The 18,683-nt window shown below is 30.2% G+C and overlaps 1 protein-coding gene across 2 annotated transcripts; it reads left to right on the forward strand.

The window, feature by feature from the left end:
* The first annotated feature begins 6,098 nt into the window (after positions 1 to 6,098).
* Positions 6,099 to 12,373, forward strand: LOC124949793 (coatomer subunit beta'). Of its 2 annotated transcripts, XM_047495493.1 has the most exons (9): positions 6,099 to 6,298; positions 6,552 to 6,903; positions 7,013 to 7,951; positions 8,065 to 8,300; positions 8,392 to 8,730; positions 8,805 to 9,404; positions 9,496 to 9,786; positions 9,935 to 9,951; positions 11,866 to 12,373. In XM_047495493.1, the coding sequence occupies exons 1-9, from the start codon at positions 6,296 to 6,298 to the stop codon at positions 11,870 to 11,872; spliced, it is 2,784 nt and encodes a 927-aa protein (XP_047351449.1). In that variant the 5' UTR covers positions 6,099 to 6,295; the 3' UTR covers positions 11,873 to 12,373. The 2 variants fall into 2 exon arrangements, with proteins under 2 accessions (XP_047351449.1, XP_047351448.1); XM_047495492.1 differs by lacking the exon at positions 9,935 to 9,951 and having other exon boundaries at positions 6,111 to 6,298.
* Positions 12,374 to 18,683: the final 6,310 nt, after the last annotated feature.

Here is an 18,683-nt window from a genome sequence, read left to right on the forward strand (position 1 = left end):
ACGAGATTATTAGAAGGTACGTGCGAATTTCTTTTTCACCTTGTGAAAAGGGAAAACTGACTGATCGTTAGTTGTAGAAAGAAAACTAGGTGAAAGAGGAAAGAAAATGAAAAGAAAAATGAAACTCCGCCGTTACCTTTTTCATATCTTTTCACTTCTATTAATTTATTATAACGTTTATTTTAATATTTTATATTTCTCAAATATCACGCGACTTCTTTGTTCTAAACTTTTTTTTTGTTTCTTTTTTTTTTTCTTTTTTTTTTTTTTTCTTTATGTTTGTCTTTTTTTTTTACGAGGAAACGTGATTAAAGCGGTGCGTACGTATAGAAGAAAAAAAAAAAGAAAGAAAAATGAAGAACAAAAATATTGCTTGATATATTTGAAAACATCATTATTCTCTCGTTAAAATAAATGATTAAAAATCGGACTTGAACAATTTTTTCTCTTCAATCTCTCTTTCTCGCGTCAGTATATAAATACATGTGTGCGAGTTTGTAAAAAAGAAAAAAACGAAAAGAAAAAGAAAGAAAAAAAAAAAAAACAAAAAAAGACAAAAAGAAAAAACAAAAGCAAAACACAAAGCAAAGAAATTATTTTGAAATATTTGAAAAAGCATTCTCTCGTTAAAATAAATGATTAAAAATCGGACTTGAACTATTTTCTCTCTCTCCCTCCCTCCCTCTCTCTGTCTCTCTCTCTCTCTCTCTCTCTCTCTCGTGTCAGCAGCTTTTTTAACACATTTGTTTGATCGTCAAGCAGAAAAGGTCGTTCCAATTTTCTCTCACTTTTCAGAGACAAGTTTGAAAGACGCTACCGCAAGTCAAGCGCTTTACGAGAATGCGGACGGTCGAGTCAACAGCCATGAATTCCATCCATGGTTGAAAGTATTCACGGAACGAAGGATATATTCTTTCACTCTTCTCCCCTTCCCCCACCCCCTCTCTCCGTCCCTTTTCCTATTTTATTCGTAAAAAAGTCCTTTGTTTCTTTTTATTATTCTTCTTATTCTATCTATACCGTCATCCTGGCGACGCGGAATACGCGTCCGATCACGGAAGATCAATCGTTAGATAAATCTTGATAATTTTTTTTCCCTCTTCTTTTCGATCCTTTAAAAGAAGAAACAAATAGCTACATCTATTCGATCTATTCTAATAGTTAATATCATTAGAAAATCTTTGATCTTATCTTTTTTCCTCATACTTTTTTCCCATGTTTTTCTTTCCCCATAAGTTTTTCTTTCTTTTTTTTTTCTTTTTTTTTTTTTTTTTTTTTTTTTAATCGATATTTATCAGTTACAAATCAAATTTTTATTTCTAATTTCATGCGACGGCATTGAATCGATGTACAAAAAAAAAAAAAAAAAGGAAAATCATTCATTCAAAATCTTAATAATCCTATCAACGTATTTTTTAATAATTATATCATATAAGAAAAATCAAATGGTAATTTATGAAGGGCAAAATATTATATGCCATAACTCATATTATTCTATCAACGTTTGTTCTTTTTGTTTTACTTTTTTCTTCCTCTGTGTAAAATATTAACATCAATTACGTTTCGATTACTGTATCGACAAGTATGTGCAATCGACTTCATTGTCGAGAGATATAATAATAAATGATTCTACTACTTCGTAGAATTAACGACGTACGTACAAATTTATCGTTATTACAATTATTTCCTCCTTAAGCAGTTCAAAGATTCCTTTATGTCTCTCTCGTACGATGAACAATGATATCTCTTTGCAAAAGCATTACCTTTTTATAGCAATCGACCGTATCAATGATTTTATAGAATTTACTTTTTCAGATTCGAATTATTATTCTAATTTCATGAAGTATATAAATTTCTTTCTCAATTTTGACGTCATTTAAATTCAACATATTACTATTTAAGTACGACCAGTTATTTAATTTTCTCTTCGTAGAAACTATTCCGTCAAATTGTTTATACTTTCCACGTATCGGGATTTTTACAATTAAACTACTTCTCTAGAAAGATCTATTTCTCGATCTATCCAGTTTGACAGACTCGACTATGTCATGCATCAAGATTCGAACTAATTTGCAAAATTCTTTTTCCTCTTGGTACGCCAATCGTATCGTTAAAGGAAAAAAAAAAAAAACAATTTCTCGAGCATTCGATCTAATGTAAAGAAAGAAAAAAATGAAGAGAGAGAGAGAGAGAGAGAGAGAGAGAGAGAGAGAGGGAGAGAGAGAGAAGGATAGAAGTAATTTTTCTCTTGCGCAAAATTTCAAATTATATCTAAAGTTTAAACGTACAAATAACCATCGGCAATACCGCCGATCATCGAAGAACGTTAGAGATTCGATACCAATTTATTTTCTCGTACAAATGATTCCGTCAAATCGTCCTATCTTCTTTATATATCATAATTTCTCCTTTCTCTCTGGTACCATTATTATCCTTCCATCAATTTTTTCCTTTTCTTTTCTATCTTATCAAATCCAATTAAATTTTTTATTGGAACGATCCTTGAAATCTTATCGTCTAGATTAATACAAACGTATCGAGTGAAACGTTACTTTTGTTTTTTAAATATATTTATATTCAATTATAACGAATGACGTTCGTTCACTTTAATATTATAATTATTCCAAATAAAAATGTCAATGTAAGAACAGAAATTAGATGTAGAAATATCAAATTCGATGGTTCGAGAAAAAAGAAGGAAAAGAAATTAAAAAAAAAAAAAAAAAATAAAACAAAAATAAAAGAAAAAGGATCGATTAAGAAATCATTTTTTTTCGCTAACAGAAATAGACTACAACGAGAATATTCAATGATTTAACTTTCCCTCCCACCCTCCTTCTCTCTCTCTTTCTCACACACACACACACACACACACACATATATATATACTTTTTCTTTTAACTAGGCTAAGCGTATCGATAAAGGAATCGTTCATTTTGCAAGGATTTAGTCAATAAAGATGATACCTAGATAGATTAAGAAAAATGGAATAAGAGAAATAAAGTAAAAGAAAGAAAGAATGAAAGAAAAAGAAAGAGAGAAAGAGAGAGAGAGAGAGATTATCTATCTCTTTATCGTAGATCGAATGAATGATCTCTCGAAAAATTCCTCAATCCTTCGATCTCTCTCTCTCTCTCTCTCTCTCTCTCTGTTTCTCTCTCGAATACCAGCACGTTAAAAGTCTAGTGAGAGGTAACGAATGATTATCGAGAGTCCTGTTTCAGGTTCCTCCTTTCGCTATCTTGCAAAGAACGTTCACGTTAAATTAAACGACGCTGGACCTCTCTCCTTCCTCTTCCACACCCTCTATTCACCTCCACCTCCTCCTTCTCCTCCTCCTACTCCTTCCGCCGTCCTTTCGACTTCGTCGTCGTTGCAAACTAGTAATTGGAATTCTATCTGTCTATATCTCTGTTTTACTTTTTCATAGGCTAGTCCGTAGGAGTCACAAATAGTTTCTAAAAATGTGAACGAACGAACGAATGGGACATTCCTTGTGTATCTATTAACGAAAATGGTCTGGATCACCTGTAAAAATGGTAGGGAAGAAAAAGAGAGAAAAGAAAAAAAAAAAAAAAAGAAAGAAAGAAACGAAGAGAAAAAAAAAAGAAAGAACATGAAGAAAGAATACAGAGAAACCATACCACGAGAACTTTCTTCTTTCTCGAAGGAAAATATACTACTGTAAGCGATCGAGCATGAAACGAATAAATATAACAGAAAGATCTCTTTTGTCGTTCTATCCTTCTTCTTCTTCTTCTTCTTCTTCTTCTTCTTTCTTTTTTTTTTCTTGTTTTTTTCTTTCTCCGTCGTTGTTTTTTTTTCTCTCGTCCTCTCTCTTAATTTTCATCGGCTCGATTTGTTTTTTTTCTTGTTTCCCTTTGACTTCTCTTACTTTTCTTTTCCATTCCCCCCTGCCCCTCCGCCCCTCATCCTTCGTTCTTCTCTTCTTCTTCATTATTTGGATTTTATTCGCAAATTTGTACAAACTTATATGCAATTTTAATCGACAAATATGATTCTTTTTCTGTTCTTTTATTTATTTTTATTTTTTTTACCTTTTTTTTTTTTTTTTTTCTTTTTTTTTTTTTTTTTTTTTTTTTTTCATAACACTTAACAAGTTTCTAAATGAAATACAGTGATGAGTTTCTAAAAGAAAAGCCATAATAGTTTTGTTCTTGCAATAAGGAAAAAGATAGAAAAAACGAAAAAAAACTTACGAAGGTATATAATGAAAAACGTAGTCGTTTAAGTAATATTTTTTTCGAGACTTAGAATTAACAACGCGAGGAGCAACTTTTATGATACTTTTACTTCAACTTATTAGGCCGACTCATCGTGATCGAGTATTCTACGATGTTTTAGAGGAAAAAAAAAAAAGAAAAAGAAACATAGATAGTTATCGTTAAAATGGCGAAATCGTAATTTGTATATACACATGTACATATGTGTATTCATACATACACAAACATATATAATATATATATATATATATATATTTAAAGACATTACTTTTACTTCCTGAACTCTTCTTTTTCTGAAGAAATCACGTGGTCCTGTTGTAATTTCGATCGGACAGCTAATTACACGACTCACGGATTGTTATTGTCCTTTTCCAGGCACGTATATATAAAATGAAAAAAAAAAAAAGAGAGAAAGAAAAAGACAGAGAGGAAAAAAATAAAAAAAAGAAAATATCTTGAGGGAACACGTACTAATACAACGTATACAAGCAACCATGAGAAAGAATAGATTTGAATGGATGAATGACTCGTGTCAAAGATCAACGACTACAATATTAGTTACGTCAGATTCGTAGAATCGTCTATGAAGGATCGTCGAACTTATGTATCTCGTAATAGCAACAAATGAGTATTTGTAAGTATTTATAAATATTTATAATACGTGATACATATATATCCAAATTTTTACAACTTCCTCCTATACGTATGAATATCATTATGTTAATTCTCCTACAGGTGGTATAATCAATGTATAATCAATCCTCTTGATTTTATTTTCGATTATTTCTCGCTAATTTTTATTGTAATTAATTGATTAATAATATCGTACATTGATTAACGATATCACGTTTTTAAATAACGACATAAAGAAACATACATTTAGAATACTTAAAGGCAATTTTCATGAAAATTTCAATAACATACAAGAGTTTCTTATTATGAAAGAATGATTGTCTCTTGTAATCGATTTTATTTATATAAAATATGAAAAACGAAAGAAAGATTAACAAAAAATAAATAAATACTAGAATAAAATATTTTCTTGAGCTCATAATAAGATTTTGAAAAGTCCTCGACTATCTAACCTCTTTATCGACTATGAAGACATTCTTCTTCGACCTTTAAAAAAAGTAAAAAAAGTTAAAAATAAAAATAAAAATCTTTTTATTTATCTATGTAATTTCCTGCAGAAATTCAGGAAACAAACTTATACATCCATTATTCAAATGCTGATTCGTTATCTTTAGACATCATCGAAACCTTCGACGACATTATTCGACGACCTTGAATAGACATCAACAATTTCTTATTTCCGACGTAATCCATGTCTTTTCTCTCGCAGCTACGAACTTTAGTGCCTAAATCTTTGTTCCTTTTGATAGGTCTTCCATTAACGACATACCTTTTACAATTTTATTTTACGCATAATTAATTTTATCTTTCTAATAATCTTCTATCCATTACATGAATGTTCTTGTCAATTACTTCGTTGGAAAATATTTGAATGAAATATTATATAGTTTGACGATAAAAATAGATAGATTTATTAATGTTATATAAATAATTGTATATAAATAATTATATATGATATACGTATTAGATTAATTTAATTATATATACTTATTACAATTTATAATACAGTGTTCTACTTGATCGACACAGATGGTAATCCTTGAATTTTTACGATGATCGATAATATTGATTTATCGACTGAGCATAACCTAACCACGTAACGATAATAACGATATTAGATATCAAATTAAAATATTATCATTAATTTACATTTATCTGAGAACAATATTGTAATAATGTGTGTGCCTTTGATATTTATTTATTATCTTTGATGTTTTCAAATAAACTCGAGAGAAATAAAATATTAAATAAAAATTCTCCGATGGGTTATCGATTGCCACATGCGGACGCCATTTTCAGCCGGATCATCGGCCACGTCTTAACTTCATGGCCGAGGTTTCTTGTTTAAATCTAATATTGAATTTTATTCATTGAATTTAACAATATCTAATACATTGGATATTCCTTAAACAACTAAAATGGTATGTTTAATACGTTATACTTTTCATATTGTAAACATATTATAGTATTTATCGATTAACACTTGTAGACAAGTGTTATATTGACATTAGTACTTTTTTTTTCTCTTTGGTAACAGTTGACACGTCAAAATATTTATTCGTACATTCATATAAAATATGTTTATAGAATTTTAAGATTAACATTGTCAAATTAAATATGGAAAATTCTTTATTATTTTAAAAATGAAACTAAATTATTATGTTACTTTTACAGCCTTTGAGGTTAGATATTAAGAGGAAATTGACTGCCAGGTCAGACAGAGTAAAAAGCGTTGATCTTCATCCAACGGAACCATGGATGTTATGTTCTTTATATCAGGGCAATGTTAACATATGGAATCATGAAACTCAGACACTTGCGAAGACCTTTGAAGTATGCGACTTGCCAGTTCGAGCAGCCAAATTTGTACCTCGTAAAAATTGGGTTGTCACTGGATCAGATGATATGCAGATTAGAGTATTCAATTATAATACTTTAGAACGAGTTCATTCGTTTGAAGCTCATAGTGATTATGTCAGATGTATAGCGGTACATCCTACTCAACCATTTATTTTAACCAGCAGTGGTAAGAAATTATGTCTAATTGTTTTATTTGAATATAAATATATATATATATATATATATATATTTGAATTTGGTGTAATTCAAGTGTAATCCTTAATTTTATTTAACAGATGATATGTCAATTAAATTATGGAATTGGGAAAAGTCTTGGATAAGTCAACAAATTTTTGAAGGACATACACATTATGTCATGCAAATTGTTTTTAATCCAAAAGATAATAATACTTTTGCCAGTGCATCCTTAGATAGAACAGTAAAAGTATGGCAATTAGGATCATCCACTGCTAATTTCACATTGGAGGGTCATGAGAAAGGTATTAATTGTGTGGATTATTATCATGGCGGTGATAAGCCTTATCTAATATCAGGGGCAGATGACAAATATGTGAAAATTTGGGATTATCAAAATAAAACTTGTGTTCAGACATTGGAAGGACATACGCAAAATATCTCCGCAGTCTGTTTTCATCCAGAATTACCTATTGTTCTTACTGGTTCTGAAGATGGAACAGTTAGAATATGGCATGCTGGAACATATAGATTGGAATCCTCTCTTAATTATGGTTTTGAAAGAGTTTGGACTATAGCTTGTATGCGAGGTTCAAATAACGTAGCTATTGGTTATGATGAAGGAAGCGTCATGGTAAAAGTTGGCAGAGAAGAGCCAGTAGTATCTATGGATTCTTTAGGTGGTAAAATTGTATGGGCGAAGCATAGTGAAATCCAACAAGTAAATCTAAAGGCATTGGGAGAAGAACCTCAAGATGGTGAACGATTACCTCTTGCTGTTAGAGATATGGGTGCATGCGAAATTTATCCTCAATCTATTCAACACCATCCAAATGGAAGATTTTTAGTACTTTGTGGAGATGGAGAATATATAATTTATACATCTATGGCATTGAGAAATAAAGCTTTTGGACAAGCGTCTGAATTTGTTTGGGCAGCCGATTCCAGTCAGTATGCTGTAAGGGAAAGTACTACGTCTGTAAAGGTCTTCAAAAATTTCAAAGAGAAGAAAAGTTTTAAGCCAGACTTTGGTGCAGATAGTACGTACAAGAATATTCATTCTTTCTTTTTTCTTCTTCTTCTTTTATCTTTCATGTAAAAAAATTTATACTTTTGAAGCAAAACTTGTACATAATATTTTTCATTATTACAGGCATATTTGGTGGATATTTACTTGGTGTATCATCTGGGTCTGGTTTATCCTTCTTCGATTGGGACACATTAAAATTAATTCGACGTATAGACATTCAGCCTACGCATGTTTATTGGGCTGAAAATGCTTCTCTTTTGGCATTAGCTACCACAGATCAGTATTTTATTTTAAAGTATGTCGCTGATGCTGTCAATAATGCACCTGAGAATGGAGAAGATATAGAAGATGCATTTGAGGTATCAATACTTCTTCATTTTAATCTTGAAATATAGATTAAACTTGAAATAGGCATGAAATATTCTATAGAAGAAATGATATTAATTTTAGATGGTAGCAGAAATGACGGAAATAGTAAAAACGGGTCTCTGGGTTGGTGACTGCTTCATCTATACGAATAGTGTTAATAGAATAAACTATTTTGTTGGCGGAGAAGTAGTTACAGTTTTTCATTTAGATAGGCCAATGTATTTACTTGGTTACGTACCAAGAGACAATAGATTGTATTTATGTGACAAGGAACTCTCCGTTGTTTCTTATTCATTATTATTGTCCGTATTAGAATATCAAACGGCTGTTATGCGAAAAGATTTTGAGACTGCCGATAGAGTATTGCCAACAGTACCTAAAGAACATCGTACCAGAGTGGCCCACTTCTTGGAAAAACAGGTTTGTATATAATACCAACTCTATAATAATTATATTGACAAAATAAGAAAGCAATCTTTTAAACAATTTAACAGGGATTCAAAGAACAAGCTTTGGCTGTATCGACTGATCCGGATCATAGGTTTGAATTGGCATTGGCTTTGGGAGATTTGAAAACGGCACATTCCCTTGCGAAAGAAGCGAATAGTCAACAAAAATGGCGACAATTGGCATCTTTGGCAACGCAAAAAGGAAAATTATGTTTGGCGCAGGATTGTTTACATCAGGCACAAGACTTTGGTGGTTTACTTTTGTTAGCAACTAGCACTGGAAATGCAAGCATGATTGAAAAACTTGGGGCCGATGCTGACGAAATGGGAAAGAATAATATCTCCTTCTTATCAAATTTCATACTCGGGGACATAGACAAATGCATTGAAATTCTCTTGAAGACTAATAAAATCCCTGAGGCTGCTTTCTTTGCTAGAACTTATGCACCTAGCAAGATATCGTCCATCGTTCAATTGTGGAAAGAAAAATTATCAGCGGTCAGCGAAAAAGCTGGACAGAGTTTGGCTGATCCTGAACAATATGAAAATCTATTTCCCGGATATAGAGAAGCATTAAAAGTGGAACAATTTTTGAGAGAAGAAAACAAAAAGAAAATTTCAGCATCCGCGTTCCCAACGATACAGGTCAAAATGATCATATTATTATTCTACGTAATGAATTCGTAATAAATTCAATATTTTTCAAAAATTCAATGAATATACAATTTGATTACAGCCCAATGTTGAACGAAAACCTATAGAAGAAATGTTGGCGGCCGAAGCAACAGGAAAATTCAATTATAACGTAGCTCCTGGTACCAGTACTGTAGAATCTGATGCAATACAACAACAATCGAATGAAGCTTTACTCAACAGATTAGAGAATCTCGAGATCGTAGTAAAAACGAATCTGTCGAAGAGTACGGTCTCGGAAAAGATTACAAAAACAAGCAATTCCAGGCCATTGACCGTCGACGATGACGATCTCGATCTCGATCTAGAACTTGACGATACGATCGACACTACCGTAAGTAAATTTCATCGATTCTCTTCGAAAATCATCCTTCCAAAGAATTTTTATTCGTTTTATCCAATTCTCGAGATTACTTATCCGCACGTTATTCTCTTTTCTTTGATTTGTTTGTTTTGTTTTGCATGCTGACAATACTCGATAGACGAGTCCGATTAAAAAGTAAGTTCGAATGCAATTTGTTTTAATGTCTTTTCGTTTTTTCTTTTTTTTTTTTACGTTACTTTTCTCTCTCTCTCTCTCTCTCTCAAATTCTCAAACCATATATTTTAATTTGACAAAAACAAATTGAAATTGAAAATCATTCGATGATGAAACAAACGAAGAGAAACGTTTACGTATGTACGAGAAGTAAGGAAAATCTGCTGCGCCATACGGATCTATCTTTTTACAAGTGGTCGCAAGTAAAAGGAGCCGTTGCACACTGAGCGCAATGCTAATCCTGTTGTAAGCGTGACAGAAATGATTAGTCCTGCGATAGGTTCGTGGTAATAAACGTCATTCTTCGTGGAATTAGTAACATTACATATTGGAATAAGTTGAACATAATAATCTACATAAGATCTGGAATAAGTAAAATAAAAAAATAAAAAAGAAATGAAAAGATCAGAAAGACAAATTAAATAATTAATTATGTAGAAAGATAAATATCGATTTGTCAAGAAGACGAATCGATCGAAATCGAGAATAGAATGACGAAGAGACGATAGATATGTTATTGGTCAATGGCTTAATGCCCTAAATGGCGAACCCGTAACCCTAGATGAGTGTAGGATTACCATAAACATGGTCTGCTTCGAAACAGGGAAATAATTCTCCGACGTACGTCGTATATTCGAATGTATCCGATCATTTTGATTATGATCACTCAATAACTCGATAACGTTCTTTAAATCAATCTGATCGTTTATTATCAACCACAAGAATATTTCTCTACTTTCTATTAATATATAGGATATAATAAAATCATAATTATTTTAAGATCATGATTATTTTTTACGCGATAATTATTTTGAGGATTAATTTAATATCACGTTTATATCGTCATTTATAGGAATAATATAATAAAAGTTTATATAAAATTTTTAATAACAAATCGAATTACGCTAATTATATCGCGCAATTTTAAAATTGTTATATTTACTTTTGAAAAAGATATACAAAGATATAATATAATATACAAAAGAATTTTTATAACTAATTAATTTTTATCATAAATAATAGATTTTTATTATATATTCGTGTACGTTATTGTTTATGTTGTTCACTTTTATTAAACAGGGCAAAGAAAGACTAATGCGTTTTAAGAATCAGTAGCGAATCATTAAGACCCGCAACGCGTAACCGATATCGCGTTTACCCCACGGGCCAGTCACGCTGTATTTTGTTTACAGCTTTGTTGCCATAACATTCGACTTGGGGAGTCGGTTCGGATAGCTCCTACGTTATGGTTACTTCGGCAAGTCCCTCGGTTTTGTCACGCTCTGCCTCTCACTTCTTCTACGATCGATCACTTCCTTCTTCTTCTTCTTCTTCTTCTTCTTCTTCTTCTTCTTCTTCTTCTCTTAATGAAACTTCATGAAATATCATAAAAATTTCTGTTGTCTTTCTCTCTCTCTCTCTCTCTCTTTCTTTTTTTCTCACACATACACACGCATAGACAGAAATGCAAATATTTGTGTTTTATAGTTTATATATATATATAATCATATGTACGAAATAATGAATATTTATTATACGTACATTAACTTCATAAACTTTTTTTTTTTTTTTTTTTTTTTTTTTTTTTTTTTTTTTTTTTTTTTTTTTTTTTTTTTTTGAGTATACACGATCGTTACGTATAAATAAAAAAATTATTACTATTTATTTACGTATGCTATATTTTTTATTCTGTTTTTTTTTTTTCTTTTTTTTTTTTTATTCTATTTTCTTTTTTATCTATTTATTCACTGCCTTATTTTATACATACATATATAATTTAAATTTACAATTTTCCATGCTCGTTAATTTTAACAATAGACAAATATCATTCTATAATTATATATGTTAATAAAGGGAAATAATTTTTGATTTCAGGGCGTGAATTTAGATGATGATCTTTTAGAAGAGGATTAGCCGATACGAAATCGAGATAAGATAAATGCGTTTATGGCACTCGAACGACAATTTCATTCCCCTTCCATCGGTCATTCCCCCAAAGAATCAACGAGAGTTCTTTAGAGACAAGTATTAAAAGAAAGAAAAAAAGCAACAAGAAAAGCAAGAAAAAAGGAAAAAATAAAAAATCTAATGGATTTATATTAACATCGCATCAATTTCAAAACTTGAATAACGCAATTCTGCGAACGCTCAATGATACATACTTATAAATAAATATATATATATATATATATATATATATATATATATATATATATATATATATACATGCATATATATAGTATATAGAATTTTAATTGTATTGTTAATATAAGAAAAAGTACAAGTAATTGTACAAATTATTTGATTGTATTTCTTTTATATTAACAATTGAAACTTCCGACAAACAGATTGATCGATTTAAATAGAAGATAGTAATTGGAAATACGTGATAAACAAAAGTTACATATATAGATTGTTACATTTTTATTATTGTCTCGAAAGAGACTAAAACAAACGATTTTAAAATTACTTTTATATACAAAATCATGGATACACGTAAATACATGCGTCTCGCTCTGCACACATACATGCATACATACATACACACATACATACACACATATACATATATATATATATATATATATATATGAAATTATATAAGACAAGAGATATCATTAATTTGGATGATTAAAATACATAACTCGATTTATACTAATGTAGATAAGATTCTACGATATCGTAATTTCGTGCTTTTTAATAATTTTTTTTTTTTCCATTTTTTTTTCGATTATTAAGATGGCGCCTGTAAATCTTGTAACTTTGTTATGTCACATCAAAAATATTGATATTATTTAGAAAGATATGACGTATTATAGTGCAATATCGTTATCATTGTGTCAGAATCTTTTTCTCTTTTTTTTTTTTATTTCGAATTTGAACGTGCCTCGATTTTTGTGGCCTCCTTGCAGAAGAACGAAACCGATGCACGCGTTACGTGTCGCGAGGAAAACAAAGAGGCGCGTTTGGTACGAGCCGTACGTGCTCACCGACGACTTTTAAGAAGAGAAGGAGGAGGAGAATAAGTCAGAAGGATTGAGGCACGCGTGTTCCGGTAAAATATATAACGCCGTTTAAACGTTTGCCTCGCCAAGGGAAACGAGGAGATGCAAAGAGTTACATTTCGTTTCCCAACTAAACGAAAAGCTGATAAATTTGGATCGTCGAAATGCAACCTTTTGAATATGCGCATTTCACTAATAATAAACTGTTCCATGTTAAAAGCGAACATTTTCAATCGATTATTCATTTTCGAAATGTTAGACCACGATATTTCGATACTTCTTTAGAAATGATTTTCTTTCTTTCTTTCTTTCTTTCTTTCTTTCTTTTTTGTTTTTTGCTTTTTCTTTTTTTCTTTTTTTTATCATAAACAGATTTTATCCAAACGCTTTCCGTTTTGCTAACGTAATATCTATCTCGGATAATTTTTATATCGTTGATTTTAATGTAAGAAGAGAGATTATTTTGAAATTAATTATTAACTTATCCGATTAATAATTAATAGATCTAAATAAACAACGATAATATTTTCCATTGATAATATCGACAATATTTATTGGCTAATCAAAATATAAAATTTCGAACAAGTTATGATTTAACAAAAACGATTTAACATCGGATAGATTGTACTACAATACAATTTCGAATAAGATAATTATAATTGATAATTGAAATTTTCAATGCGTCAAATCTTTCGTAATATTTATTCATTTCGTTCATTGAGATATAAACTTGGGATTTTAATAATATCTGGAGAAAAGAAGTTTCTTAAAGTTGAGCATATTGAAATACGGAGTATATTGAAAATGTTAATTTAATAAAAAAAAGAGAGAAAAAAATAAGAAAAGGCCACGTAAGCATTCGAAAAAGTTCAATTTGCTGGCTGATGCAAAACGCACAAGGGAATCCTTCTCACGCTTGTCGCGAAGAGTCACGAAGAATCGTGAGGAAATCATCATGATTTAATGAGTCATTGACACATCCTGTGACATCATACTCTTTTTACTCAAAACTCATCAAATATTATTAGCAACACAAGCAGGTCCTTATGCAATCGAAAATAATTTCTTTCATAATTTTTTTTTTTTCCCCAAAATAACAACCTTCCATCCTGTTCTTCTTGATTTCTTTCTTTTGACTCATATTTTCTTTCTTCGGTTTTTTTTTTTTTTTTTTTCTTTTTTTGTTTAATTCAACGATAACTCATTCATGGCGATTTAACGATAATTATATTGTCATACAATTTCGTATAATTTTCCAAGATGTATTTATGGATCGCTTTAAGTTTATTTTAAATTAAGTATATTTTAATTATAAACGGAGCCCGCCGACGCATGGATTTACGTGTATAGTCATCGTCGCTCGCGCTTTACTGGATCGTCGAAAGAAAACCAAGCAAAAAGAAGACGTACGAGAGATCAGGAGGAGGAGGAGGAGGAGGAGGAGGAGGAGAGGGGAAGGGTGGGAGGGGAGGAGGAGAAAAAGATATCCCCGTGCGTTTGCTCGAAAATAGAAACAGGCCTCGTTGACGGCCGACTACAAATTGTCCGCGTCATTGCCTTGCACCCTGCAAAACTGATTCTCCTCTTCTTTCTTGGACGAGGAAAAAAAACCAAAAAAAGAAAGAAAAAAATGTGAGAAAGAGAGAGAGAGAGAGGAGACCCTTAAAAGGTGGGGGACGCGTCGCAACGTCGGAAATCGAAGGGTATTTGTTTCTCTTCTGTTCTTTTTCTTTTTTTTTTTTTTTTTTTTTTTTTTTCTTTTGTTGTTTCCTTTTTTTTGTTCACCACCCCTACATCCACCCCCCCCCCAACCGGGGGAGAAGGCAATATCGAAAACGAAATAGCGGAATTATTCTAAAAGAATTTTCTTTATCATCTTTTTCTTTTTTCTCTCTTACGATCATTCGAAAATCATTTATTACGAATTTTTCTTTGTCGAATTGAATTCACTTTGCCATAATAATTTCCTTCCTGTTATGTGAATTAAGCTTATTACTCCTTCTGTTCCTTGTTTTTGTTTTTTTCTTCCCTTTTTTTTTTTTTTGTTCCTCTTACGTTAACATCATAAACAAATCTTGTGTCTTTTTTAAAATTAACAAGAAGAAGTCTTTTTTGTTTGTTCCTTATCCTTCAAAATTCAATCTTTTAACGAAACCATACGTTTTGTAATTTTGTATTTTAATTGTTCGAGTATATAAAAGTTTTATCGATGAGGAGAGAAAAAGAAAAAAAAAAAAAGGGGGAAGAAACAAAATTATATTGATAAAATATACTTTGCTACATTTGAATTTGTAACATTGTCTATCTAATGTAGGACATTTAAACGTTTTAGGTGGATAAGAATGTTAATTTGTAACGACGTGGCATCAACGGTAATATTTATTACCCAACATTTTCATGGGCGGATTAAAAGGGAGTCAACCGAACGGTATACTAACACGCACTTACGTTCGTTAAAACGGTCCCTTACAGTGTTCGACTAAATCCACTTCGTCGCTCGCATAACTCTCGCTCATCGACGTCGACCTTTTTATATCGTATTTCACCGACGTAGCGCGAACGATAGATCATTTTTTTTTCTTTTTCTTTTTCTTTTTTTTTTTTTTTTTTTGTTTTTTTTTTTTTTCTTAACACATCACAACCTCTTACCAAAATCAATCTCGCAAAATAATTCTCTTCATTAGCGACAATTAAAATGACAAATAAACTTATCGCTTACGTATATTTATTTATTTATTTATTTATTTATGTGGGTTTTTTCTTTTTTTTTTTTTCTTTTTTCTTTACTTTCTTTTTTTTTTTAATAATTTTAACGCCAAGATAGTAAACGATTGTTGTGAAATTTTAAATAATATATTTTCATTTAAATAATTGAAAGAAAATTGTGTAGAAATATTTCGATACTTATTATATACAGGGAGAGACATTTAATACTTTGAAACGTGTGAAAAATTGAAAATTTTCTTCGATCATTTTGATTTATTTTCTTTAAAATAAATATAGCTCACCCTGTGTATATAGGTATGTATTATTAAATTCGAATTTTTATTAATATTTCCTCCTTTTTTTTTATTCATTCTTTCGAAAGAAAATTTTCCGCGAGAAAGAACGATGATTATGTCCCATGGGACTTTGTTCCTTCAAAAACGTCACCATATTTATAAAAAAAAAAAAAAAAATATTCATCATAAAAAAAGGAAAAGGAACATGTTGAGAGAGAAGAAAGAGAGAAAAAAAAAGTGACGTTAAAACGTAATCGTCGTTAACACCTCCGTTCTTAGAGACGTAAGAAACTATTTCCCAAAATGAATTCTCCAGGGACAATATTTAAACGTTCCGTTAATTATATTCTCATTCGTCCCTTTTATTGCGTAGCATAACGAATACGTTATAATAATTGATTAAAAATTAATTAAAAACAAAAGAACTACCTACTTACATATCTGATAAAATTCGTTAATGCATCTCGTTTGTAGTATTATTTTTTATTTTCTTTTTTTGTTTTCAATGATTAAAAACACGATAATAATTGTAAATTATTTAAATTCAAAATCAAATGGGCATCCTACGTAATACGAAACACTACACGATGATTTATAAACGCATAACTGATGACTTAATTACACACACATATATATATATATATATATATATATATATGTAATATAATTCGTAATTCATTATTTTGACAAGCGTAGATGAACAAAATATATTTTATAATGAAACAATACGGAAAAGTTGCTAATTGAAAAATCCTTTTAGGAGCGGCATTAGTTTAATTTATTTATCTTTATTTTTTTTTCGTTTTTTTTTTTCTCTTCTTTTATATAAAATTAAAGCAGAAAAAACGTAAGGATATTTATAGATTTTTACTTTTTTCTTTTTTTCTTTTTTTCGTGTTTTTGTTCTAATCGCCATAGTCGATGTCGAAGAGGAACAATAAAATATGAATAAAAAATTCGGAAGACACGCGAACAGCTGTTGCGCGTTCGTTCAACGTAAGAGTTTCTTAAGAAATTTTCTACGTCGCGGGCCTTCGAGAGACGTTAAACTCGTTCTAAATCGGTTTTCTTATGGGCACAGGTGGCACGATACAAAATAAAAATTTCTACTGTTAAAAACGAATATTTTCACTGAAACAATTTAATCCAATTCAAATTAGATTCAATTTTCCAAATGATTAATATCAATTTATCTTTCGAATTGTTAAGACATTTTAGAACGAACAATAATAAAATATTACGATCCATAAATCGCATAATACATTCCATGATTAAAATATTAATGATAAAATTATGAATTTATATAATCTCTTCAAGTATAGATCTGATAACAATTCAATTTCGTTAATAAAATTAATAAAATTTAAATTAAACGTGCGATAAATTTATATATATATATATATATACATATTTTTTTTTTCAATCAAAATTAATTAACATTATAATTATCGTATTTAATATCAATATCAACCAATATTGCAATTTGTACATGTCTCCCTTTTTACTTTGGAAATAATGATAAAGGAATATACTAATAATAATTATTGAAAGAGAGAGAGAGAGAGAAAGAGAAAGAGAGAGGATAGAGAGAGAAAGAGAGATGGGGATGAAAAATGGCCATCGGTGAGTTCGAGTCGCATGGAAAATAAAGTGCACGTGCTATTCTTGCAGTCGATGCACGCACAGTGTTGACGCGGCTTTCTCTACGTTTTACGGGATAGGTAGGTATATTAAAACGCACACGGTGCACGTTCTGTTTGGAAAACAATGTTTCCGCAAACATTGCCGTCCATTGGTCCTCCCCCAACGTCCGGCCAGCAGCTATTTCTTTCTTTTTCCGTTCGCTCTGACCATTAATTTCGAACATCTATGAATACTTTTTACTCGGACAAACGAAATGATTCAGACAAATAAATCAATCATATTTCGATCTGATATCTACGATAATTAATATTAATTATAATTAATATTAAACGCGTTGACTCGTTTCATAGTTAATAATCATTGTTAATGATTATTTTCATCGTTTCTTTGATGACATTATATTTGTTGAATGGAATGTTAAAAACAAAATTAAAAATTAAAGTATGTGTATATATATATATATATACATGTGTAAAATAAATCTTATAGTATATTAATGCATAAAACTAATAATTTTTTTGTATTTTTTCTTCTTCTTTTTTTTTCTTTTTTTTTTTTCATTAACTGGACAAGAATGAGCTTCTTGTGATGGATTGAACGTCTGGAATATCGAACGACAAAAAGAAAAAGAAGGAGAAAGGTAATACAAAAGAAAATTAAATAAATAAATAAATAAATAAATAAATGCGATTTATGGACGACAAACAATTTATTTTTATCATCATCTGTTCACAATTGGTACAGTGCACTTAACTAATTATTTACAGCGGTGAAAAAAACGTCAACGATAAGAACGTAAGATCGTTTAATAATAATAAAAATAATATTAATTAATAGTAATAATAACAATAATAATAATAATAATAATAATAATAATAATAATAAGTAATAATAATAGAGTTTTTCAAATAATAATCTAAGCGTCCTTATCGTCATAGTCTTTCATCTCTACGATAGAAGGACATATTGCTATAATTTTCGTAGAACATTTATACATCCTTCGTTACATTTCATTGCAGTTATAATAAGTGTCGCTTTACAG

Source organism: Vespa velutina, chromosome 6 (genome assembly GCF_912470025.1).
Source record: "Vespa velutina chromosome 6, iVesVel2.1, whole genome shotgun sequence".
NCBI classification, from domain to species: Eukaryota; Metazoa; Arthropoda; class Insecta; order Hymenoptera; family Vespidae; genus Vespa; species Vespa velutina.